This window comes from Lytechinus variegatus, chromosome 13, assembly GCF_018143015.1.
Source record: "Lytechinus variegatus isolate NC3 chromosome 13, Lvar_3.0, whole genome shotgun sequence".
Classification (NCBI taxonomy): domain Eukaryota; kingdom Metazoa; phylum Echinodermata; class Echinoidea; order Temnopleuroida; family Toxopneustidae; genus Lytechinus; species Lytechinus variegatus.
The window spans coordinates 33,330,758-33,356,712 of NC_054752.1; the positions used below are offsets into that span (position 1 = coordinate 33,330,758).

General features: G+C 36.4%; 3 protein-coding genes across 4 annotated transcripts in view; 1 reads left to right on the top strand and 2 right to left on the bottom strand.

Annotated features, from left to right (window-relative positions):
- The window catches only part of LOC121426525 (disintegrin and metalloproteinase domain-containing protein 11-like), a 32,268-nt gene extending 31,226 nt beyond the window's left edge, over positions 1-1,042 (top strand). Inside the window, exons 23-24 of the mRNA XM_041622866.1 lie at positions 90-156; positions 801-1,042. Coding sequence (XP_041478800.1) covers positions 90-156; positions 801-824 — 91 coding nt within the window. The 3' untranslated portion in view covers positions 825-1,042. The remainder of the gene's footprint in view (positions 1-89; positions 157-800) is intronic.
- Positions 1,043-5,774: 4,732 nt separating this feature from the next.
- Positions 5,775-10,280, bottom strand: LOC121426437 (transmembrane ascorbate-dependent reductase CYB561-like). Of its 2 annotated transcripts, none has more exons than XM_041622737.1 (5): positions 10,037-10,280; positions 8,925-9,111; positions 8,176-8,378; positions 6,607-6,761; positions 5,775-6,075 (listed from the first exon to the last, which is right to left on the bottom strand). In XM_041622737.1, the coding sequence occupies exons 2-5, from the start codon at positions 9,094-9,096 to the stop codon at positions 5,874-5,876; spliced, it is 732 nt and encodes a 243-aa protein (XP_041478671.1). In that variant the 5' UTR covers positions 9,097-9,111; positions 10,037-10,280; the 3' UTR covers positions 5,775-5,873. The 2 variants fall into 2 exon arrangements, with proteins under 2 accessions (XP_041478671.1, XP_041478670.1); XM_041622736.1 differs by having other exon boundaries at positions 10,033-10,280.
- A 1,702-nt stretch (positions 10,281-11,982) lies between these two features.
- LOC121426188 lies at positions 11,983-24,532 on the bottom strand. Its single transcript, XM_041622392.1, has 5 exons — positions 24,274-24,532; positions 18,004-18,108; positions 16,723-16,777; positions 15,369-16,016; positions 11,983-14,660 (listed from the first exon to the last, which is right to left on the bottom strand). Exons 1-5 carry the CDS (start codon positions 24,495-24,497, stop codon positions 14,433-14,435), a joined length of 1,260 nt encoding a protein of 419 aa, XP_041478326.1. The 5' UTR covers positions 24,498-24,532; the 3' UTR covers positions 11,983-14,432.
- Between the last annotated feature and the right edge of the window lie 1,423 nt (positions 24,533-25,955).

The window sequence follows — 25,955 nt, forward strand, 5'->3', positions numbered from 1 at the left end:
ATGATCTAATACAGACCTAATTACATGTATACTGCACTGATATTTGAACGATAATGAGTCTTTCCCTTATTTCATTCGATATGATATAGGCAGAAGAAAGTGCAATTACTGATCGATATGGACACTCATAAACCAGGCAGAGCTGGTGATGAAAAGGTAAGAATATCTCAGAATTTAATAATGTTATTTCATACACCTTTTACAAGGCAGCCAAAAAAGATAGGACGTTAATACAAGTTTTTCAGACTTAAACTTCCATTTAAAAAATGTTTAAACTTGTTAAACAAGTTATTCAAAACTTAACAATAATTCTAACAGTGATGGGCTGAAACAACATGCTCAAAAATGTAAACAGCATTTTTACAGTAGAATGAATTGAGGAGGGGGGGCTGAAAATGCATAAAATCACAATTTGATGGATTATTTCACATGATTACTAAAAAAGTTGGAGGCTGAAGCACCCCCCTGTTCTTGCCCCTCTTAAAGATGTCGAACTACGCCGAACATTGTTGAAATAACCTGGCAAATTGAGATTTGAGAAGTTTGCTGAAATTGCTCAAAAAAATTTGTAAAACGAATTCGGATGACGGCCAAACGTATAGGAAGTTGTCTGTTGCTGTCAAAAGATCACCATCCATAGAATCAGTAAAAAAAAAAAACACTATCAGTTTCAATTCCAGGTTATGAGTTGTATGATCCAGTTAGGTGTGCCTATATTTAAAAGAAGGCTTAGCTGTAAGTTGTTATCTGACTTATTTCAAGAAAATTTCATATTCTATATTTGTTTGTTTTCTTTCTAGGCAAGGGCGGAGACTATTATTTGAACATAACCCACCGGTCGGACAAGAAGACCAGAAAAACCTTGATAAGCTATGAAATTTGTATGTGAATGAGACATACATGTAGCATCGATCCCACCACGTCACATGATACAAGTTGATCGTCCTGTAACAAATAAAGAACCGGTATACAACCTATTTGTAAAATATTTTCAATCTGTACACTTAAAGGGGTGCTCCAGGCTGAAAATATCTATTTTTCAATAAATAGAGTGAGATTAACAGAGGAAATTTTGAAAATTTGATCAAAATCGGAAAACAAATAACAAAGTTATTGAATTTTAAAGATTTGCATTATTCTGGTGGAAATTTCTATATTTTCATGAATATTTATTAGGTGGGCTGGTGATGTCATATACCCACTTATTCTTTTGTATTTCATTATATGAAATTAGGTTTATTCAAAGTTTTTCTACCGAGAACTAAAACAACTGGAATGACAACTGATTAAGTGCATTAGTTATTTATTGCTGCAACTTATTTCATCATAATGGTGACACGTTATTAACACATGTATGAAAAAATGAAAACAATTATGATTTCATGTAATAACATAGGAAAAAGGAAATTGGGGATGTAACATCATCAACCCACCTCATAAATATTTATGACGACATGATATGACTGTTTTTACTAAATATTGCTAAACTTTAAAATAAAATAACTTCGTTATTTGTAATCCGATTTTGATGAAATTTTTAGCATTTTGCTTTGTACATTTTATTCTATTTATTTAGATATATACATTCTCAGTCCGGAGCCCAGAGCATCCTTTAATTGTATGATTAATCCTATCTGTTGTTCCAGACCCTATTTGGCCTACTTTGAATCATCGGATTATCGTATGGTACTCGTAAATGTTAAGCCCACTTTTTTCTAAAGCACCCACTTTCTTTCCAAAGGTGTCGAATTCAAAGAACTGCCCAGTCGTGGATCTAAGACGAGTATTTCCCAAAATGACATGGGATGTTTCTACAATGGTTAGATTGCGCGACATGAAAGATGTAACCATTCTATTTTGCCTATTTATTTTTAAGTGTCAATCAATATAGACCAGACTGGTCGCATATTCAAGGAGTATTACATGTATGTCCGGAATGTTGGACTTAACTTTTCTCAAATAACGTTACGTAAGATATTTTTACGATATAGTCGGGTTATGATATCACATGACCCTATACCTTCCGATTGTTCATAATAAGCCGCAACTCTTAATCTAAGGTGATGAGATCGAGGATATGACGTCATGTAACAAAATGTGTGTGGTACATTCATTCTCCTATATATTAGAAACCTGACATGAAAAGTTTATGATTTTTGTAATAATGAACATTTATAAAAGAGGATATTTTATCGCCCTGTATTTCCTCAGCTTTTCACGGAGTTGACATGAGATGTGAAAATATGAATATCATTTGATTCCATTTTCATGTCCAACTTTCTATTTTGTTCATATCACTTCTGAATCAGGTAGTTCTCTTTCATAATAATCCATCACCCTCTCTCTCCCTCATCATCGCCTCCAGTATACCTCGTACATTCAGGACATCAAAATCTTTCAAACATTAATTTCAGTGACGTTATACACAAACATGAAATTATATGAATATTTACACATTTATATTTTCCTAAAATTGTCTCTTGTCAGTAAACATTGACTGTATTGTGATATAAATAGAAGCAGATGCAATGCAGTAGGAATAACTTTTAATCTAAGATATATCAATGCAGCTACATAAATATTATCAAAACGATTCCGTAAAATAACCAGCTCTATCCAGTTAGTCAAGACAATAGTGAGATATATTTGTAGTAAAACTTAGCAGTAATTTGCACTAGGTTTGGTAAAAACAGCAACAAATAAGTAAACTAGTCACGATAATAACCGTTTGCAGATTTTATCGCAGGGTGGGGTACACATGCACAGCATTCAGGAATACGGAGGAGGGAATCGACCGAGCTTCATTTGAGGTTACCGACAAAAGAATTACCTAAATTCGTTGTCATCTCTACTCACATTCTTGTCAAATTATGTTATTGAACCTTGGGATTTATTTACAAAAGAATGTCAAGAAAACTCATCTCTCAACATCAAACTCACTTTGATTTTCCATATGTCATGCGTGAAGATATAACTCATGATTGGTTTTGAGTGATGGACCTTCAGGTCCCAGAGACTCCCATGAAGCTTAGAGTCTAGAATCACTTCACTGAAATGTTTTGATGCCGATAAAACACAGAACACTACATGTATAGAGGCAAATATGGTTTTAAGTGTTTTTAAAATGTAGAATTCCAAGGAGAATAAGGTAACGTAGGAATCCATTTATTTCTATTCCAGACACGTGTCTGTTATCGTATTGCTTTTAGAATATACATATTGCTAGACATATAAAAGTTTGCACATGTTCATGATAATTCAAGATGTTGTTTTTATAATCCTATGTGCTACTTTAAATTAGCAAATATAGTTTGGTAGTTGAAACATCGTTTTTGGATGCCTTAATCTTATATAATTATGATTAATTTGCTCAATTTATTTATGTGGAAAATTGTGCTTTCAATTACTGGCTTATTCCAAAAAAGCGTGAATATATTATCTTAAGTATATGAATATAATATACATGTATATATACATACCTTATTTTCTACTTTTGATACATATTATTTAAAGTGTATGTTTCGTTATAAACCTGTGTCTTAAATTGTCTATCAACTTTTACATAACCAAAATATAGTTAAAATATGAATTAACCAATTGTTGGTTAAACAAACCCATTCATTTTGCATGAGATATGTTATCCAACAGTTGGTAGATTCATATATTATCAAAATTTTAGTCTGGTTAAAAAATCTAGATATATTAGAAAAAGTATAGATATTAGAAAAAGGTGATTATGTGAGTTATAATAGTTGTCATAAATGTATATACAGAACAAGTATTAGTAGTATGTGTACATGCAGTAGCATTAGTAGTATATGATTATAATACATTTTTTTGTTCAAACTGGTACATTTTGATAGATTAAAGTTTGGACAATCTACTTTGCTTCATAGTATTATTTACAAACGTCCATTCTCATTGTAGTATAGGATATTACATCAGTGTAGCGTAGTCAGTGTCATTGTTGATTTAATGGACAAAATTTGTGGATATAAAATGGTTTTTAGTGTGGATATTTGTAGAATATTTGTAGTTTTTGTCTAAAAAAAATTTCATCAATTTTTTAGTTTGATGAATGATAATAAGATAAGATTTTCATTGTTAGTTCTGTATGTCACGACTGAACGAGCAGTATTATTTTTGTAGATGGGCATATGATCAAGAATTCCTATATATCCCCTTCTTTTCCAAATCAGAACACTTGAATTCAAACTTTTACTTATAGCTTTGTGGTACGTCATCAGAATTTATGGAAAAGAAGTAAATCATTCATTTTCTGCCCATAAAGCTAGGGTTACACCGGAACCGAATCAGCTGCGAATCCATCCGAATACACGTATTTGGGTGGTTTAGTATTCTGTTCTCCCTCCGCGAATGCGAGAAAATTCGGGAATATTCAAATCTACCAAAACATTGGAATCAGGCCGTATTCGGGCAGAATCGGTCCGAATTTAAAGGAGAATGAAACCTTTGCAACAAGATAGCATGTGTGAAAACAAAAAAATCAAAGAAACAGATCAACGAAAGTTTGAGAAATATCAGACAAATAGTGAGAAAGTTATGAGCATTTGAACATTGCGATCTGTAATGGTATGGAAATCCTCAAATTGACAATGCGACAAAGATGTGTGATGTCACTTGTGAACAACTCTCCCCATTTAGTTTAGATTTCACTTAAATTGCCTCTTTTATCCCATCTATCAGTAGTTCATGTGGTCTATAGAAGAGGGCATGTAATACACATTTTTAAAGGATACATCATGGATAAAAAGTTTGTATCACAATAGGAAAAAGCAAAAAGAGACATTTTGAGGGTATTTATAGTCCATCAAAGAAAAAAGTTGTTCACATCTGACATCACACATCTATGTCGCATTGCCAATGGGAGGATCTCCATAGCATTAGTGATTGCAGTATTCAAATGCTCATAACTTTCTCATTATTTGTCCTATTTTTCTGAAAATTTCTTTGTTCTTATTGTTTGATTTTTCTGTTTCGACACATGCCTACTTGTTCCAAAGGTTTCATTCCCCTTTAATTAGGGAGAATTTGGTTTTGGTGTTACCTTGGCTTGCGACAAAGCTAAGTGATTGATCGTAAAGTTGGTTTGCACGATCGTCTGATCACTCGACCAGACCACGCAATGATCAATACAATGAATTGTAAATCATTGTTACAGTTATCAGATTTACATTCACGTTCAATGTTAAGCGTATTAAATTTGATGTGGTCTGAGTATCAAACAAATTAATCTGTTTGTTCGTGAACCCCATTTTACTTTACTTACTTTCAATATATGTTTCATTTGATAATGCTTCGAGATAATTTCACGCTTTACATTGTGAACAAAGAATAAAATATGTGCTTTTTTCTACAGATAACACTATGTTTCATTTCTGTTTTCTTTGTAGATTGAATATACACACCCCATAAAAATGTTGGTGTTGATTGGTGTCCACTAAGGGAACAACACCAGCCATTTTACTGGCGTTAAATTGTTCCTGTTATTCTAACACCTATGTGTGTTATTTCAACACCTTTGGTTGTTACTTTTACACTCTGTGGTGTAATATTCAATCTTTGGGTGGTATCGGAATAACTTCACTTACGGGACATCCAGGGATTTTTTGAGGGTGGTGTGTGTATTATTCTCCATAGGCAGCACACCCATTTTGGAGATGTGTAAAAAAAAAAAAATGACATCCATTTTGTAGTGAAAATCTTCTTTTTCCAAATTTGTATAAGCACCCCGAGTCAAAAAATCCTTCCCAGGGCCCTCGATGTTGAACAGTGAACAGATTTAACACCAGAGTAACATGGCTGGTGTCGTACACAGGTTAGTAACCACAGTTATTGCTGCGTACAGGTATTCAAATATTAGAAGGTTGGAGGTTCAAATCTCTTGCGGGAGTAGAGGACACGATAGGCTGCCACTCTGACTGGATGTCATCAGGTCGCTTCCAAGGGGCAAAGGTCACAACGAACGTCACGACTGCTGCCAGAAAGAGGATGACGAAACCTAGAAAGTTGGCCACATAGGCTTCTGGTGGTCGCGAGGAATAAGTTGTTGATCTGGTTTGGAAATGAAAATGGATAGGTAAAATATAAAAGGGACTGGAAAGGTGGACGAGATATTTCAAATGACAATCTGTTTTGCTTTGTTTCTTGTTAGTTGTTTGTATAAGGACAATCAACTACATATTCCAGAAAAGTATGCATATTATATTTGTCAGGAATTCCTTATGATATGAAGATAAGAAGACAAGTACTTTTGTTTAGCATGGAGCATTAAAGATAATGGTTAATGTTTCGTTTTTGTTTTTTTACCAAAACATCAACAAGAGAGTACAACAATCAAATTTTGAATTACTGTTTCTCATCAGACAATGTCACTTTCACGGCAAACATTTCTTGATAATTAAATTCTACAAAATTAAAATGGAAAGAGTACCAGTTGGATTTTGAACTTGGTGCCTCATTTAAGCGGTCAAACACTTTAAAATCATAAAACTTAACATTATGTTGTTTCAATGTTAGAATTTGAATGATAATGTAATGTATAACGTCTTGAAAAAAATATTTTCCACAAGCCACTTCACTTACATTGCCAGCATTAGTTTGTCTTCAATGCCGATGAGGGCAGTAGCACACGCACCACCGAACAGAAAGACACCAAAGAATACATGGAGAGGCTTGTACCTATCTCGATGCTGTAGACTTGCACATGGAAATGCGAATATGGATAGCCCGATGAACCACTGTATCAAAGATGTGAGAAAATAGTAATAAGTCATACATTCTGGGGACTCCAGACTGACATAGCACCGATCCACAATCCCCTATACATTCTGAACGAACCCCTCAACATTTTACCAATCCATACCGTCTCCACGCTGACATAGCACCAGTCCACAGTGTCTCGATTCTGAATGACTCCACACTGACGTAGCACCGATCCACATATAGGCTTCATAGATTCTGAATGACTCCACACTGAGATAGCACCAATCCACACTGCAAACATACATTCTGAATGACTCCATATAACACTGTTCCACAGTGCTTCCATACATTCTTAATGACTCCACAGTGACATATAGCACTAATCTACATTTCCTCCATACATTCTGAATGATCCATACTGACAAGGCACCGATCCACACTGCATCCATACATTTTGTATGACTCCACACAGATAGCACCGATCCACACTGCATACATACATTTTGAACGACTCCACACTGACATAGCACTGATCGATCCACACTACCTTCATACTAGTCCAGATTGGACCTTGTTGTTTGGAAGTGCCCTTTTTCAAAAGGGCACTTCCAACAAGGGGGAGTCAAGATGAGTAGATTGGCGCTGATTAGAGATTGGGAGACATGTTCCCTCTATGTTAGCTTTTGGGAAAGGGCACTTCCAAACAACAAGGTCCAATCTGGACTACCTTCATACATGCTGAATGACTTCACTATTATATAGAACCGACTTGCCTCCACACCATTCTGAATGACTCCATACTGATATAGCACCAATCCACACTGTCTCCACACCATTCAAAATGACTCCACAATGATATAGCACCAATCCACACTGTCTCCACACGATTCAAAATGACTCCACACTGACATAGCACCAATCCACACTGTCTCCACACCATTCAACATGACTCCACAATGATATAGCACCAATCCACACTGTCTCTACATGATTCAAAATGACTCAACAACGATATACCACCAATCCATACTGTCTCCACACCATTCAAAATGACTCCATACTGACATAGCACCGATCCACACTGTTTCCACACCATTCAAAATGACTCCACAATGATATAGCACCAATCCACACTGCTTCCACACCATTCTGAATAACTCCATACTGACATAGCACCGATCCACACTGTCTCCACACCATTCAAAATGACTCCACAATGACATAGCACATATCCACACTGTCTCCACACCATTCAAAATGACTCCATACTGACATAGCACCGATCCACACTGTTTCCACACCATTCAAAATGACTCCACAATGATATAGCACCAATCCACACTGCCTTCAAACACTCTGACCCAGACATTCTGAATGACTCCACCATGACATAGCACCAATCCACATTGCCGCCATACATTCTAAACAAGAATAATCCATCCTGCTTACCTGAATGACATACATTATGAAGACAGTTATCCCGATCCAGCTATGGATGGAGTAAACGTTCGGTATACCATTGGCGTTGTGGTACTGCCATACCGCCACCAGGGCCAGGCATGCGCAGAAAAGGGCCAGACAGTGAAAGATTACATGAGCTGCTTTTACCCACGCTTTTGGCGTTTCCCGACAGGCACGGTAGAGCATCAGAGCTGATGGGGAAACATAATGATGATAATATTGATAAGGAGAGGAAGAAGAATGATAATAATAGGATTAATGACGACGATAATGATGATAATAACAACAACAATAATAATGATAATAATAATAATAAAAACAATAGTGATAATAGCGATAATCCGCTTTTAAAGAGCGGAGTGTATCAGAAAACGTCTCTATGCGCTTGGCATATACATTGGAAGGATATTTTACAGGGGTTTCCATACTAGTCAGATAATAATAATAATAAAGAATATTTTTTACGATCTAATGGTAAAGACTTTTATGATTCTCAACTTTATATCTCCGAATCATTACAAAGGAAGTAAATAAAATTATCTAGAAAGGGAGCAGGATAAGTGATACATCAATTTGGAAAAAAAAAACTTAATAAATATGAAATCTGTTTTGGGGTGATCTGGGGACGGACAATAAACTATTCAGTTGATCTTTTCGTTGGACTAAGTCGGTTAAAATATTAATGAGTTTTATTCATTATGATACGTTCATGAAACGTCATCATTAATGAATCTTACCGTTGCCATTGAAGACAATGAGACCAAGGGTCATCATGATTGGATGAAGGTTGAATTCGGAGGTGGTACCATCCCAAGCCACGCCCCCTCGGTACACGCCCATCCAGACACCGACCAATACCACGGCAAGTACGCATAACACCTCAGCAATAACGATTAGTACGAAAATCATGCTTGGAACAGGAAACTGAAATTAAGTATCAGTAACATTATTAATCACTAAATCGGTTGATTTTTTAAAATCAATATCCACATGACCACATGGATTTGAAATCAACATCAATACGACTGAATAAGGGCTAAATTTCGCTATACTTGACAATCGATATGTAGATATTAATCAATATGAAATCAAAGATCTGTTATCTTCCAATCTATTCAGAAATAAATCAGAGGGCAGGGTGATTGATATGTAATTTATATTCTTTTTTAATGAACGATTGCTTGTCAAAGTAAAATTAATCTCGTCAGTTTGTAATTGCGAAATTATATTCAGTGTCCGTCTGACAATGTACAATCTCACGTTCATTTATTTTACACCTTTTAAAAAACTCAGTATATTGTTGCAGAAATAAATATCAATATTAATAAATATCAAGAAACTAGTTATGGAATGCATTCTTACAATCACCAACTAGTCAATGACCTGACCTGAATTCAAAATATAATATTCAAACGGTATAGACAAAGCGTCAGTATGAACAAGATGATTCATGCATTGAGTAAAAATCTTTCTTCTTTAAGTGCTCATGCATTTTATAGTCTGGTGTATTTGAGAAAAGGACAATGAAATTAAGTTTAAAAGACATAAAACTATATACTTTAAAACAGAACATAGCAAAGCGATTAACAGAAAACACATAATCAAATAATTAAGAGCGATGAGAATGGAAATATACTCAACCATGAAATATTAAGCAATGACCATAGACATATATAATAATAATGATAATTTGACTTATATCGCGCCAAATCCACTCTGTAGAGTGCTCAAGGCGCTTTTTAGGAAGAGCCATAGAGATATTAATATACTAATATCTCTATGGCTCTGACAGTGTCTCTTGCAAGTGAAGTCAGAGAAAATAAAATTTTATGAATTTACACTTACCAACCAACCGTCTAAAATTAATAAGATCTCTCCAGAATCAGTCCGATTGTGGTATACCTCTGTCAAAGAATGTTATCACCACAGTGCCCTTGTTAACTGGATGACTCTGCATTTAATATCATCTTGTAATATTATAGTATGTATCGGTATCAAGTTATTAAATGGGAAATGGCCGTTTTATATTACTCCAACCAGACTAAGCACTCGGGGCGTCTTTCTCATATTGATAGGTAGGAGAGCACCTCGTTATGGTTTTAAATGTAACATTAAGAAAAAACAAGTAGAAACCGTAAGTGTTCGAGAATAAGAAATTAAATTAACTGTTTTGAAGTAACAGGATTTCAGAGATTTCAAGGTGTCAAAATCTTCCGTTTGCATTTTTTGTTAAAGGGGGTGGGGGGTAATCACCTCCTCACTCCCTCTCCGGGTTGAGTGATAAAGTCATTTGAACACCACCGGTTTGTGTCTATTTTCATTATTGTATTATTTTGCTGGTACATGACATGCAACTTATCCTTTTCCTAAAAAAATGTGCTGGTAGAAAAATAATGTAATTACACATTTAAAAACATCCAAAGGGCTCACGAGAGCATGGTATTGTTTTATGGATGTAGGCATGATGTAATATCAAAAACCTTGAGAAATAATAAGGAGGAGGGAGGGGGGAGGGGGGGGGGGGAGAAGAGAAAAAAAAAAGGGTGGGGGAGGAAGCAGCAATTGCGAACCATAATTGCTTCATATTAAGGTGGTGCTCAAGCCTCCAGGCCTACAATAATATAATTTCACTTAATGGAGCAAAATTACAACAGTAAACAAATGCTGGAACTTGAAAAGAAACTGTAAAAGTTCTCCATTATTCAGTTAGACAGCTATGCATGTCATTAGGAATATTATGCAATGAGCGAGCTCTGGATATTCTGTCCCCACATTGGTTATTATGCTCATTATTATTATGATGCTTTTTAACCAGCCTGTTTCCATGACTACAATAATCATTAATGCATTTATCATTTCAATACCTTTTCAATGTGAGTTTTGTATCCCTGACAAAAAGACGAGAGGTTTGCGTAAAAAAATTGGATAATACTTGGAAATAAACTTTTTGTTGGAACTGAATCCATTACCTTGCAAATACGTACTCTTCTTCTTTATCGAACATGCAGAATACAATATTGTTATATACATGTATGTATAACTTGCTACTAACAAACGTTAATGTCACACATTGAATCAGAGCTTAATCTTACAGAAAATTGGAATAGTCAAAATTTCTAACAATACAAATGAAGTGGAGATATATCATCATTGGCTTGCTCATTCTAAATTCAAAAATTAAAATTGCAGAATTGTTTTTACCCCAAAATATGCAAAACTAGAAATGTCACAACTCTTATTTTCATCCGGTTTTGAGGAATTTTCAGTATTTTTCTCGTTTGATTCTTCTTATTGAGAACACATTTTTTCAACCTGAAGTACCCTTTCATCAAAGCTCTGCGTGACTTACAAATAACTGGAATGTGTTATTTAATGCTAAATTGTATTCACGCTAACTTAACTGAAAAGGATTGGAGTTCAGATTAAGCCGGTGGAATTCTTCACAACTACTTACAGATTCATGAAACATTACCAAGATGTTAAAAATTTGTTCATTAAAGCTCTGTCACATCATTCCGTGCGAGCCTTGCATTTGACTTGCAGGCATCTATTTTTTTCTATCAGCAAGTCGCTTACACACGCAGTTGCCCACAAAAGCGCATGCAAGTCTGATTTGCACACAGAAAAGTTTAGAACATGCTCAAAATCTTTGTTGAGGGTGAGTGCGGTTGATTGCCCACAAGGCTTGCATGGAATGATGTGAAAGAGCCTTAACTTCATGAACTGCTCAACACAACCCCATGTATTATTACAACGACAGCATTTCTGAATAAGGAATACAAATACTCATGAAAATCCTTTCTACATAAGAAGTTTTACTGATTATCTCTTATTATAAGATACTGGCATAAATTCATTCATGACATTAAAAACATTTTCAAAACTTCATGATACAAGAAAAACCTGGCAAGGAAGGAAATATTCAGGAGTATACAGAGAAACAAATAATGATGAATGTGTATACGATTATTTGAGTTATCACATTGTCACTTTCTAATGCAGAGAGCTGGAATATATGAAGGGGGAAATATCTTGTACTTTATTTTGACACTTTTCACTCCAGAATCATAATAATTGGTACTGATGAGTTGACAAATGGCTTTCTATTAAAGAGTGGTCAAGGTTAACCTCAGGTTACATTTGTGGTCGAAGAGACTTTTGCAACTGCAATGGGGGCGGGCACAAGAACAGAGCAAATTGAAAATACCCATCAAAGAACAATAAACAGCTGGGAGGTCTTTGTTGAAAACTAGTGAACCAGAACAGCAGTTTCTGTGCTGAAACAAATTTGAAAATACAACTGTATGTCGTTTGTCCAGAGTCACGGCCGAAACTGTTGCTCACTTTTCAAACTATTGAAAAAGACTTCACTGCCATGAAGTGCATTCGACAATAATATAAAAAAAGGGCAGTCCAACATCATCAAAGACCAAGGCTTGGGATTCCCTGGTGATCTTGGTCTTGCTACTCCCTTACTGGCCCTAGGGATCTTTTGTGCCCTTTCTTATTTTTCCCCATTCATGCTGTAATAGAGGAACGTTCCTTGTGGAAATTTCAGGCCTGCAAAATTAGTATGAAGTATGAACAAAATACAATAAAATGACCACTAAAAAGTTTTGAAGTATGAATTGAGTATATCATGTATCAGCAAGTGATTCTGGTTGATAGTGTATAATTGGTCATAATTTAACATATTAACATAAATATCATATAAGCATGGCATTACTGTTGGTTAAAAGGTCGTTTTCCCCCAAAAAAATCTTTCAATTACCGAGAGACTGAAGAGAGAATAAAAAAAATACAATTTACCAAATCAATTTCATTTTTGTATCCCGGAATAATAATCAAATACTATTTGAATCAATGAATACTTAACAAACTCATTAATGGGAAAATTGTAGCCTCACAACTATTCTATACTCTATATATCAATTAGTAAGAAATTGTAAAAAATCTATTAGCAATTATTTGCAAGTTTCAATCATCAATTCTGAGTCGACTAATAAATTTGAACTAAAGCATGTAAAATGGCTACTTCCTGTTGGAGGAAGCAGCACAACATTAATAAATAATGATTAATATTTGAACCTAACATTAGACTTGCAGTGGAGTTTTTGGCAATGTCCCCTTTTTAATAGTCAAAGAAACCAAGTCACTAGTTATACATAAACAATCATCTGGGATAATGGGATGATAGAATAATGCAATACATAAATGAAAACTGTAGCTGTAGGTCATGATTTCATACATTTTACATATCTAGTTAAATAATATACATGTAAAACGAAATGTAAGGCAAGGTAAGTTTATGAAATGTTTGGTTAGACCATATCAAAGTTCAGGCCATAGCTACATCAGGCCTTGACTAATACAGTACGGTAGATCCTTTACAGAAAATGTTAAAATAAAGGCATGATGAAGGTTCCGACTTGGGAAAATGCTACCGTAACGATCCATCGAGTCTAACCTAGAATCCACCAGTAATTTATTTTACACAAAGTACATTTTTTGTATGTCCTGGACAACTGACAAACCAGTTTTCTAGTCCTCTGTTATCAAGACCACTTTTAATCTCGTCGAGTCTAGATTTTTCATCTTGATCACACTTTACATGTATTAGTCCTAGACCACTGACCGACCAGTGTTTTTAGTCCTTAAGACCTCTTTAAATCTCATCGGGTCTGGATTCTACATCTTGATCACCTTGCAAAGTGGGAGAGCAAGTTAAGTTTAGTTTTGCATGGTCTTAGTTCATTAATGACCTTTGACCTTGGTCATGTGACCTGAAACTCTGGCAGGATGTCCCAGTAATACTTGATTAGCCTTATATCCAAGTTTCATGAACTAGGTCCTTATACTTTCTAAAGCTATACTGTTATTTAAAAAACTTAATCTTCGGTTAAGATTTTGATGTTGACGCCGCCGCAGTCTCACTCTGCTCAGCAGGTGAGACAACAAGTGCAAGTACAAGTTTAGTTCCAACTTGCATCGGTTCTGCTACAGTCATGCCTCACACTTTTTAGACCTCTTATAGTCCTACCTAGACCTCTACAGTATATGGTGATCCTTAACGTTGGGCTACTCCTTAAAACAAGGCCAAGTACAAGTTCGATTCAGCCTTCAGTTGGTTCTGCAGACATGGCCCATATTTTTCAAAGACCTCTTATAGTCCCATTATTGGGTCTAGCCCTATGGAGAAATATCCTAAACATGGACCATCTTGAAAACAATGTCAAAACTTCAGGTCAATCTTGAGTTGGTTCGGCTGTCATGGCCCTCTTTTTCAGTCTGTTCAAGAGTCCTCCCGTTATCTGATCGAGTCTAGACCGTCGGGCAGGATCAGGAACTTTAACGCCTTTGGAATCATTCATCCCAATTTGGGCTAATTTAACGGATCCTTCCCTGAATCCTTCGCTTGGTGTGAGATTCACATCTGGTTCCGATGCTAGATGGCTACTATCGTTCATCTCCACCTGAATCACAAAATGAATAAGAATGAGACATTAACATTCACAGGGAAGTGGACACCAGGGTCCTGTTGTACAGAGTTACACTTGATCTGATCAATCGTAACTCTATGGAAAATCCATCAGCGTCATAACTTTTTCTAAAAAAATTTGCACAATGTCCTTTTTATACAGAGAGAAGCGCAGTGAATTTTCAAGAAAACAATGAATGCATGAATATACATTACAGGTAGAAAATATTTTGAACAAACATGCATAATAGATGTTGACGTTGCTGGCCGTCCATAGTTGCGATTGATCGGATCAATCATAACTCTTTGTACAACAGGCCCTTTCCCAATAACAGGTATTGTGTATTACCCAAAATGGTATCAAGTTTTATTTTGTCATCGGATGGGCAATTATCACATGAGACATCCCCCTTCAATAAAGCCCTTCCTCTGTTTTTGCACAAGATATGCTTTTTTAATTCAGGAAGCAAATACAATGTTGATGATCAATCATTTCATTTAATAAGATGTACCTATGCATTGTAAGCCAAATATTTTGATGTATCATGCAAATAACATTTTCTATCAAAGTGGCAAATTTCACACATCATTGCCCACATCAGCTACCAACTAGCAACACAATGGCCTCATGCCCCTGCAGCTCTCCACTTTCGCCTCATACCCCAAACACTTAGTACACAATAGATATTGAAGCACTACTTACACCCAGGTCTTCGCTATCTGATGGGGGTGATTCTGGTTGATTCTGTATCGTCTGGACCCTCTCGTCATTGAGCATCACCTCCCCATACAGAACAGATGAATGTGGATAAGAACCCTTCTCTGGAGTGTGTGGGTAGACCACTGTCTCAAGGTCACCTTCTCCAACTACCGGTAAAAACCTGTCCGACGGTTCAAGCACACCATCATCCTGCAGAGTGGCCATAGGTGCGTTACCGATCACCGACATTTGACTGAAGTTTGATAGTCTACAAGATGGAACTATTAAGCTCTCCGGTTGGGATGGCTGAAAGTAAACACCATCGTTTGGAGTCTGTATTCTTTCGTCGGAACTAGAGGCAATGTCTTGAAGATTCCGCCTCACTGACTGTGACTGGTCGGGCGAGGTTATGGCATTGAAGGATTGTGCAAGGGCTCTGGAGAATGCTAACCGTGCTGATCTTACAGACGGTGAGAGATGAGAGAGGTCTTCATCCGGTATGGGTAGCCTCCCAGGGGGACTTTCTGGCATGGCTCTAGGTATATGAGGTGATGCAACGCTAGTTAATCTTGTAGGGTAATGGACAGCAGGTGCTATGGGTACTGTTCTCTGGACCTTCCTGGAATTGAGTCTGCCAGGTGGACGACCTCGCTGTAAATACAAAAACAAAACATATTACCTTATTCAAAGGATCTTTTTAAAGACACCTTCTCTCCTCCTCTACTTGCTTCTTCCATATTATCTTGGGCTGTCCCCTACTCCTCAAACAACCCAACTGTAACTCAAAACACACAGTCCTATTTATAACATATCCTCAGCACTTTCCCATACCACTTCACCAACTGGTACATCACTTCTCCCAAACCGAATACCAGCATATAAACTTCCATTGTCTTCTTGGGGCCGTTTCATAAAGCTGTTCGTAAGTTAAGAGCGACTTTAAGAACGACTGGTGATCCTTTCTTACGCGCTAAACCATCGCCTACGGTTTATACCATTTACTAAAAGAAAGGATCACCAGTCGTTCTTAAAGTCGCTCTTAACTTACGAACAGCTTTATGAAACACCCACCTTATCTATCAACTTCTTGCCACATCAGTCTCACCATTGCTCTCTCTCTCTGCACTCCTCAAAGTCCCTATCACATTTTCTCTCAAACATCACATCTCACTCCCATAGTATACACCATCTTCAAGCTCAGGCAACCTCTTACACACCATCCCTTCATCATAAAAAGAAATATTTCCCAAAAACAACTTCCCTAAACTGTACATATTTTGTATTCAGAATAGAGATTAACAAAATTAAATCAAATGAATTGAATATAAAAGCATATTAATCCATAGAGTAGGCTCACCTTTCTTTTTGGTTTCTCCTCATAAACTTGTACCACTTGTAGTTTTACAGGTTCTCTGCAGGAATGAGAAAAAAAATCAAAAAGTGTATAATTTAGGACATGTTCAAGTGTAAAGTGCATGTACAATAAATCTTAAAGACTACATGTATTGACATAATTGTTGCAGTTACTGGACTGTTATCCATAGATTTAGCTGCTATGCAATTTGAATTACTGTATCACAGAATAGTGATATACCCAATAGCTCTGTGTGCATGAAAATTGCCTGCCACAGTAATAGTAATGGCCTTCTTTGTGATCCTGACGAGTACTACATTGAGAATTTATCATTTTGTCGCTGAGGTGTTAAAATCTTGTATCTCAAAATGGAAAAATTGTGGAAAGCATCTAAAAAGATGTATTTAAGATAGGACATTGTTTAATAGTAACAGCCTTCTTTTACCTAGAGAGAATTTTCTAAAGGCATTAGGAGACCACTTTCAGACAAGAGGTTGCATCCACAGCCCTATTTATTTGAAAGGATGGTCCTGGCTGAAAATATTATATCTCAATAAATAGAGTAAGATTCACAGAGCAGAATGCTGAAAATTACATCAAAATCGGATAACAAATAACAAAGTTATTGAATTTTAAAGATTTCCATTTATTTCGGTGAAATAGTTTTAAGCATGTCTTCATGAATATTCATTAGGTGGGCTCATGTCCTATCCCCACTCGTTGTTTTGTATTGAATGAAATTAGGTTTGTATACAAATCTTCTATGAAGAACTAAAACAATTGGATTGACAACTGATTGAGTGCATTAGTTATTTCTTGCTGCAACTTATATCATCATAATGGAGATGCATCATTTACACATTTATGAAAAAATGAAATAATTATAATTTCATGTAATGACATAATAAAAAGGAAAGTGGGGATGTGACATCATCAGCCCACCTAATGAAATATTCATGAAAACATACCAAAAACTGTTTCACCAAAAAATGCAAATCTTTAAATTCAATAACTTCGTTATTTGTTATCCGATTTTGATGAAATTTTCAGCATTTTGCGTTGTGAACTTTACTCTACTTATATAGATATGAAATTCTTAAGCCTGGAATATCCCTTTAACACATTGCCTACTGGAAAATGGTGATCCCTTTACAAAGCCTCTATGAATCACATAATCCAGTAGTAAACAGGTTAAGTTTTCTCTGAGCTGCACTTGATTTTTTTTAATTTGAGAAGTTTGAACAACCCAGTGGCAGTGATGACAAACGTTACATTGTTTCTTACCTGTGTAGGAGGTCATTTCTTTGATCAAGTAATTCCAAGGACAAGGGTGTTTGGAAAGGAGCAAGCACACTCTCATCTCGATACTCGTCTGCATGATCACTGAAACTGAAAAAAGAAGGGGAAAACAAGAACATTAGTTTATCTGATAACAATAATAATGAAATTTAATAATAATAATAATGAAATATAATCAAAGGCACGTCAAGGTCATGGCTTAATGCCCTGGGGGTGTTTTACAAAGATTTAAGTATGGCTTAAGTCGCACTTAAATTCCGACTCGTACTTGATATGTAACACGCGATCTTATTGATAGATACGCAGTAGTGCGCGTCCCCATGACACGATCTGACCAATGCAGTCAATCCTTTCATACCGTACGCAACTCAGTAGTTAAGTGCGACTCTAAGTCATACTTAAATCTTTGTGAAACACCCCCTGCTCCCTTAACTCTAGATATTTTTCGATACCCTTTGAGATTTTCCCCCAACTGTGCTGTTATTAAAAAAAGTGCAAAACTATATGTGCCTTTGCCCTAAAATAAGCAAAGTTTAGGGCCTATGAGAAAAAACATAACAATTTTACTACCGTAGTGAAATATGTAAAATGTCTGATGTTGTTGCCCACAATTCTTACTTGTTCACTAGTTGCAAGGAGTCCTGACATCGTACCCATGCATATTAAAAAAATGTTTTCATAAGGGTTTGATTTCCAACCATAAGGCAGTGTCAACATTTGTTGGAAAAGGGTCTTTTGTTCTTAAGAAAAGGGGCGAGGGCCTACTGTTAAGCAGGTCCTTCAATGTTCAAAACAATTAGGGGTAGATATTTTACATACTCTACGCCATTTATGCTGTTTATGGGTAAATTTGACACCAAATATATATTTGGGTATCCCCGTGTAAAGCCATGCGTTAGACGTAAAAGAAAAATTGTGAAAATATTACCTTGTCTAAAATTAAATTAACTCTTGGTCTCTACTAGATAATAATAACAACTAAGTCTTATAATATAGCGCTTTTCATGAAATCATATCAAAGCGCTTTACAATGTAGAACATATGAAATATACAAACAAAAGTGAAGTTAGAAATCACATAACTAAAAAAAAATATCAATGAGTCTGTCAATGGGGCTATGTTCAGAATATGCTTTCTTCATGACGTACGTCTTTAAATTGGATTAAAATGAAGATCAATCTATCCATCTGAATAACAGACATGCCAATGAGTCTCACAGGATACTCCGGGCTGAAATATATTTATACCTAAATAAATATAAATTAACAAAGCAAAGTGCTGAAAATTTCATCAAAATCTGATTTAAAATAAAACAAAGTGATTGAAATTTAAAGCTTAGCAATATTTTGAGAAACTGACTGTGAGATTAGGAGGGCTTTTGTTATTTTGTTCCTTTACATGAAGTCATTATCATTTAACATTTCCATACAAATGTGAATGATATCTCTTCCTTAGGCTTATGACAAAATAAGTTGCAGGATTGAATATCTAGATTCGAATGCACTAACATAAGATCTAAATCAGTTGTAAATCAATTTTTTAGTTTTTGTGGGAAAAATAATAAACCTAATTTATATAATAAAATACAAAAAGAACAAGCAGGGATATGACATCATCAGTTTGCCATTGAATATTCATGAAGACAGGCACAGAACTGTTTGACAGCAGGTGCGTAGCCAGGGGGGCGGTGGGGGCAGTCGCCCCCCCTCCCCCAACATCCCTAAAAAGAAAAAGAAAAGAAGGGGGAAAAAAGAGGAGAAAAGGAAATTGAAGGGAGAAAAGGTAAGAAAGGTAGCTTCATGGGTTTTTCTTTTTATTCTTTAACTTTTTTCTCAAAAGAATTATTACCTGAACAAAATTACTCCACTCTCGCTTTTTGTATACAAGTAAATTTTGCTTCCGGTTTTGCACGGTTAAATGACAATAATGCAGTTCTCCTTTGTTTCACCTCGGCTATATGACTATAATGTGTTTCTTGTCAGTTTATATTCAAATGTTTACATTAGGGCATAGAATTATAGAGTGAGGTTAGGCCAAAGTTATGAAGTTATCATCTTTTATTTCAAGTTGATCACGTAACATTTCCGCATTTCTGGTTGGGTCGGCCCCAGGCGGGTTAAATCTCGAGGCCTATATAAATTTTGCCGTTACCCCCATATAAGCCACTTCTCCCGCTTTTCAGCTCATCATCATGGGCAAACAGGTTTCTCATTTAAAATAGGAGAGCATAAAATTTGTGTCGTATTAAATAAAATAAATACAATATTTCTATCAAATTCTCTGAAACCTCATGTCATTTTCCTGCACATTCATCTGTCTAATTTTACGCACTTTTATTTCAAATTTTGAATGACACTTAAGTTTCTTAATTATTAAAAATGAAGCACTTCAGGTGAGTCATAGAAATTATATATCTTCCCTTTTTATGTAATTTAAATAAATCACAGAAGTTTCAACTTTTTGGACTCTGTTTTCCGAATGTTGAAGTTCAATAGTATCAGAAAATCTATTGAATTAGAGCCGATGGGGGTATTAGAAATACCTGCATTTAATGAAACGCCTGCCTTTTGAAATTTCAGAGTTTTACTGCTCTGCGTCGGGAGGACCTTTGTCCCGGCATAGGGCCTATTCCTTTCTTCTCCTCTCGTTTGCAAGTTAATTATCGATGAATTGTTTGTAATAAAATCTGATCTTTTCAAGGAAAGCATTCAATATAACTTTGAGAATACCCTTTTCTTGGGACTATTTTCCTTCCCCCCCAAAAAAAAAAACCAAACAAATATACAGAGCTACCAAGTCTCACGCATTGTGCGTGAGACTCAAGCATTTTGGACTCTTGTTCATCCCCTCAATATCTCTGTCTCACGCAACTATCACAGCCTATCCCCATATATACATTGTACACAATGTCTGTGATCTCACTCAGATTCACAGAAAATCTCACACATAGCTCGTCTTTGAACTTGGCATCTCTGAATATAAAACCCTTTTAGCTTTGTTCGTTCACAATCACTTTTGAAAACAAGGTTTAAAATAACAATTTCAACTGGAGCTGATATAGGTACTAGGGGCAAGAGAGATGGCTCCTTTTCATTTCATTTTCAATCAACAGATTCTTCAAGATGACGTCAATGCCCTTGCTGGTTGGTGTGACAGAAACAAAATGAGTCTGAATACGTCTAAAACCAAAGTGATGAGAATATCTTGGAAAAGGCATCCAGGCCAAGCTCAGTACTATCTCAATGATACTCAACTGGAGGAAGTGTCTGAAATCAAATACTTAGGTGTGATCATGAACAATCGCTTGACCTGGGACAGCCATGTTACATATGTTATCTCTAGGGCGAATCGGTTACTTGGTCTGATAACTAGCTTGGCCTCAGGCCTATCTTCATTGGCCGTGTTCACCTTATACAAGAGTTTGGTCCTACCAGTCCTTGAATATGGCCTTCCCGTTTGGACACCTCACAAAATAGGCTCTATCAACAGACTCGAGTCTATCCAACGTCGTGCAACACGCCTTGCTTTGAAGCAACGGCGGGGACAAATGCCCTACTTGCAGCGACTTCAAAGGTTGAATTGGAAATCTCTGAAGTTAAGAAGAACTTACTTGACCCTGGTTTTCATTGCAAAGTGTTTGTTCAAACTTATCAAATGCCCTGTTGTGAACGCTCTTGTAGTGGTGAACACACGCCATTCAGATGACCTGAGATTCAAGCATCTCCTTGCACGAAAAGATGGTTTGCATTTCAGTCCAATTCATGAGTTCCCCAGACTCTGGAACTCTTTACCTTGTGACCTGAGAAACTCTATTCTTACTGTATCCCTTTCAACATGGTGCAATCACCTAAATTCCTATCTTGTTGATTCTAATTAAGTGTCCAAATTTGATATGACACCATATTTATGTATTTTTAGAACTATCTCTTTTTATTCTTCGGTATTTAACTGTTTCTATTTATATATTCTTATTATCAACAACTGGGCATCATCTATATCCAATGGTGTTTCAATAATTCAATTCAATATTCCAACAGCATTTTCATTAATTCAAGTTTAAATATCAGGGGGTTGTATTCAACATGTTAAGTGCAATATAATTAATGAAATTGAATAGATATATGCTGTATTCTTGCCAAGATACCACAGTACTTTCAATTTTCAATTATTTATTGCAATTTATACAATCTCATACCGAATTGCACGACAAAGCCAGCCAAAATTAATTCAGACAATTGGTCAGCATATTTCCTTTCTGTTATTCAGTTTCTTACCTTTTAATGCAGTGTATTTATTGATACTAGTTTGTATGATTTTATGTTTTGATTCTGAGTAATTGAACATTTTGTTATATTATGTAATTTTGAATGAAATTTTACGCTATGTCTATTTCGCATGAAAATACTACAGTGGATTCACCTGGATGGGGTATGGGTTAGGGCGGTCCGCGGACTATAGTTATTTGGTTAACTTTGCCCAATGCCTGGCAGCTCATCCGGGTGAATCCCTTGTTTTATTATTTTTATGTTACAGTATTATTGTAATAATTATTTTTTATCATTGTATTTTACTTGTTTGATATTCTGCCAAATAAAATAATAATAATAATAAAAACAAAATATCGAAAGCTTCGCAAGGGAGGGGGTAACTCACCCTCCTGGCACCTAAGTGTTGGCATGCTTTGCGTGCATTTACCACCCCCTCCAATATGAAATCCTGGCTACGCAGTTGTTGGACAGAAATAATGCAAATTTAGGTGCAGATCTAGTTCAAAATGTCAATTGGTCATAAGTTTGTCTTAGTTTGATTCCTAAATTAATCATGATCCTTGTCCGATTTCGATCAAAGTAACTTTAGACTTTAGTTTCAGTACCGTATGGGCACTAGTATTCAACCCGGCATAATTCAAAGATTTTGACATATTCCCGAAAATATTTAGAAATAGGGAATTTATCTTATTTTCATACCTTTGTTATTTCCACGGTAATCTGTTGGTATTTTCTTTATCAATCTGTCGACTGTATGCACGGAGGATCGAATTATGCGGCGATGGCCTTTTGCACTGGATGGCACTAGTAGTATTCAACCTGGCCTGGTGATAGATAGCAAATCTCAAAAGGGTTTAGATCTAGATCTATCTAGGTCTCTGGCTTTGATTAATTCCCTGTTCAGTCTCATCTCAAATGGTCTAGTCCATAGCATAGTCGGATGGGACAAGGGCAGATTGTGAGACAAGGGCAGATTGTGAGACAGGGCCATCTTTCATCGCTAGGTTGAATACTAGCGCCAACGGATTGAATACTAGTGCCAAAAACCATCGCCGTATAATTCGATCGCCTGCGCACACATAGCCTGGGGCGTTTTGGGGAGTGAAAGTTATATACTGTACGTATGGAGTCACTCCCCACTAACGCCTGGGACTCCTTCCTATACTTCCCCACATACGGGTACAAAACCAGAAACCAAATCGCGGGATTTGCGTGCTGTCGCCAAGCGGAAGACAAAGAAATCAAGATGGCGACGTAAACACGGAAGTAAGCTCTTTCCATCTTTTCAAAACAAATCTCTCGTTTTTTTAATGAATTCTTCTTTAAAAATGAAATCAATATCGCTGAAATGTTGGAAATGAAGTTGGACCCCATGTACATGTTTTAGGGCTAGATCTTTTAGAGGGAAAGTAGAATTCTCGGGGGCGAAAGTTTCTGGTTTTGTACCCGTATGTGGGGAAGTATAGGAAGGAGTCCCAGGCGTTAGTGGGGAGTGACTCCATACGTACAGTATATAACTTTCACTCCCCAAAACGCCCCAGGCTATGCTCACAGTCGACTGGTTGAAGAAAAAATAAAGGAAATAGAATGACCAGCATTTGCCCTTGGAAATAAGACGGGTCTGAAATTCAGGTAAATTCTATATTTCTATATATTTGAGGAAACTCTCCAAACGGGTTGAATTACTAGTGCCCTTGTGGTATTTTGTTTGTCTGAGTGATATTGATAACTTTATTTTCATCCTGGAATACCCTTTAATATTTCTGAATCAATAAGTTATAACATCACAATCACATGACTGAATTTATGAAAAACATGCAACACTGACTCAAGGAAAACACGTCAGCGACATTGCAAATGCAGCTGTGCAACGGAAAGAGACAAAGGCAAGCCCGGCGCCCGTGTTAGGCAGCGCCTACGCGGAATCAACACCGCAATCTCAACCGGAGCACCGGGGTAGGTGGCAAACCAATTTCCGTACACTTACCATTTCATTAACAACCTTGCAAAACCATCGTCGCTGTTTACGGTCGCCTTTTCCCTCAGTTTCCTCCATTGTTGAAAAGTTTTGACATGAAGTCGAATTCTTCTTCTGTCTTGCTCAACATCGACCCTTTCTCTATACCTCGCCCGTGCTCTAGCCTGGGAAACTTTCCTTTCCTCGTCTGAAATTCTTGGTCGTCCACGTCCTCTTTTCTTTGGGACCTCCATTTTTACAAACAATGGACTCGTAGTCTACCTTCAAGCTCCATTACGTTTGTTTGCGTCAATAAATGGGAGAATTACAGTTAGATTTTAGAAGAGTGCTGCAAGTCATCATCACCATGCACCACCACCATCATCACCACATCACCATCATCATCCACATCATTCATTTCCATCATCACTGACAGCATAATCATCATCATCATCATCACCACCATCATCACCACCACCATCACCACCACCATCATCACCATCATCACCATCATCATTACCATCATCATCACCATCATCATTTTTTTTTTACCATCATCATCACCAACATTGCCATCATTCACTTCCATCACAATTATCATCACTATCCACATCATCATCAATCATCACCATATTTTCTTATTATATCATCACCATCAGATAATTGAATAGTAAATACACAATAAAATTCACATTTCAAATAACTTCTTTAATTTCAATCCAAAAATGTATCAGGACTCATTTGCAAACAATTCATTCCTTCTTTCCAAAGTAAATTGTTTTTTTTTTACAATAATTATCATGGAGTAGAGTAATAAAAGGTAAATTTGTATTCTTACTGCAACTTTTCTGGTAGATTGCCACTTTGTTTACATCCACAGTCTTTACTTTCAATTTGGTCTCATCCCAAGTTCTAATCCAAGTTCATACACAACTATTCACCATTTTGTCTGATTTCCAGATAGTTTATAGCCATTTCCCCGGGGGGGGGGGGGGGGGGCCACTTCCATTCACGAGTGGATACCATGCGCGACCATGGGGTCTCGAAAAGCACCCTAAACACGTAATTTCCATATTCTTAAAATGCACCCCTTAACAAGTATTGGCGTGTGAAACCCTACCCTTAACAAGTATTGGAAGCAAAGCGATGCTCTTGACAAATATTCCCTGAAATGAACCCCTAAACAAGTACAGGAATGTTTTATTGTTACGGGTCCTTCGTCGTCGACTTTACCTTATTTGGGTTAGTACGACCCCACCTTCTACACCTCGCGCAAATAGGACCCTAAACACGTAGTGTTGGGGCAAAAAGGACATCCTTTATAAAACATTTTGATTTTGTTTTATCATCCCCGCAAATTCGACCCTAAACACGTAATTTTCCTAGCGAAATAGATACCCTTTTTTCATTATTTTTGTGTTTTTGACACCCTTATCACGTTACGTACGTAACGTGCCCTAATACCGAACTAATAGAAATCAAAATGTTTTTTTTTAGCTACAATGGCATAGACAATCTGAGGATTACACCATCTGCTTGTAGACCAAATTGATACTAACCACTTTTTTTCACTTGCTAATTACTGAAACCGACATCCTGGAATAGACATAAATTGCACAATCTTTGCAAAAAAATAGCCTTCTTAATCTTCATACAAACCATATCATAGAACGGGAACCTACACTCGTGCTACATACTCGACATTCAGAATG

Excerpts from the sequence above, each read along its gene's own strand:
- LOC121426437 (XM_041622737.1), bottom strand. The coding sequence starts at position 9,096 with ATGATTTTCGTACTAATCGTTATTGCTGAGGTGTTATGCGTACTTGCC. Across the intron at positions 6,762-8,175 it reads TCATAATGTATGTCATTCAG|TGGTTCATCGGGCTATCCAT; the intron begins GTAAGCAGGATG and ends TCTTTGATACAG. Across the intron at positions 6,076-6,606 it reads GACAAACTAATGCTGGCAAT|ATCAACAACTTATTCCTCGC; the intron begins GTAAGTGAAGTG and ends TTTCCAAACCAG.
- LOC121426188 (XM_041622392.1), bottom strand. The coding sequence starts at position 24,497 with ATGGAGGTCCCAAAGAAAAGAGGACGTGGACGACCAAGAATTTCAGAC. Across the intron at positions 16,017-16,722 it reads AGGAGAAACCAAAAAGAAAG|CGAGGTCGTCCACCTGGCAG; the intron begins GTGAGCCTACTC and ends TTGTATTTACAG. Across the intron at positions 14,661-15,368 it reads CAGATAGCGAAGACCTGGGT|GTGGAGATGAACGATAGTAG; the intron begins GTAAGTAGTGCT and ends TTTGTGATTCAG.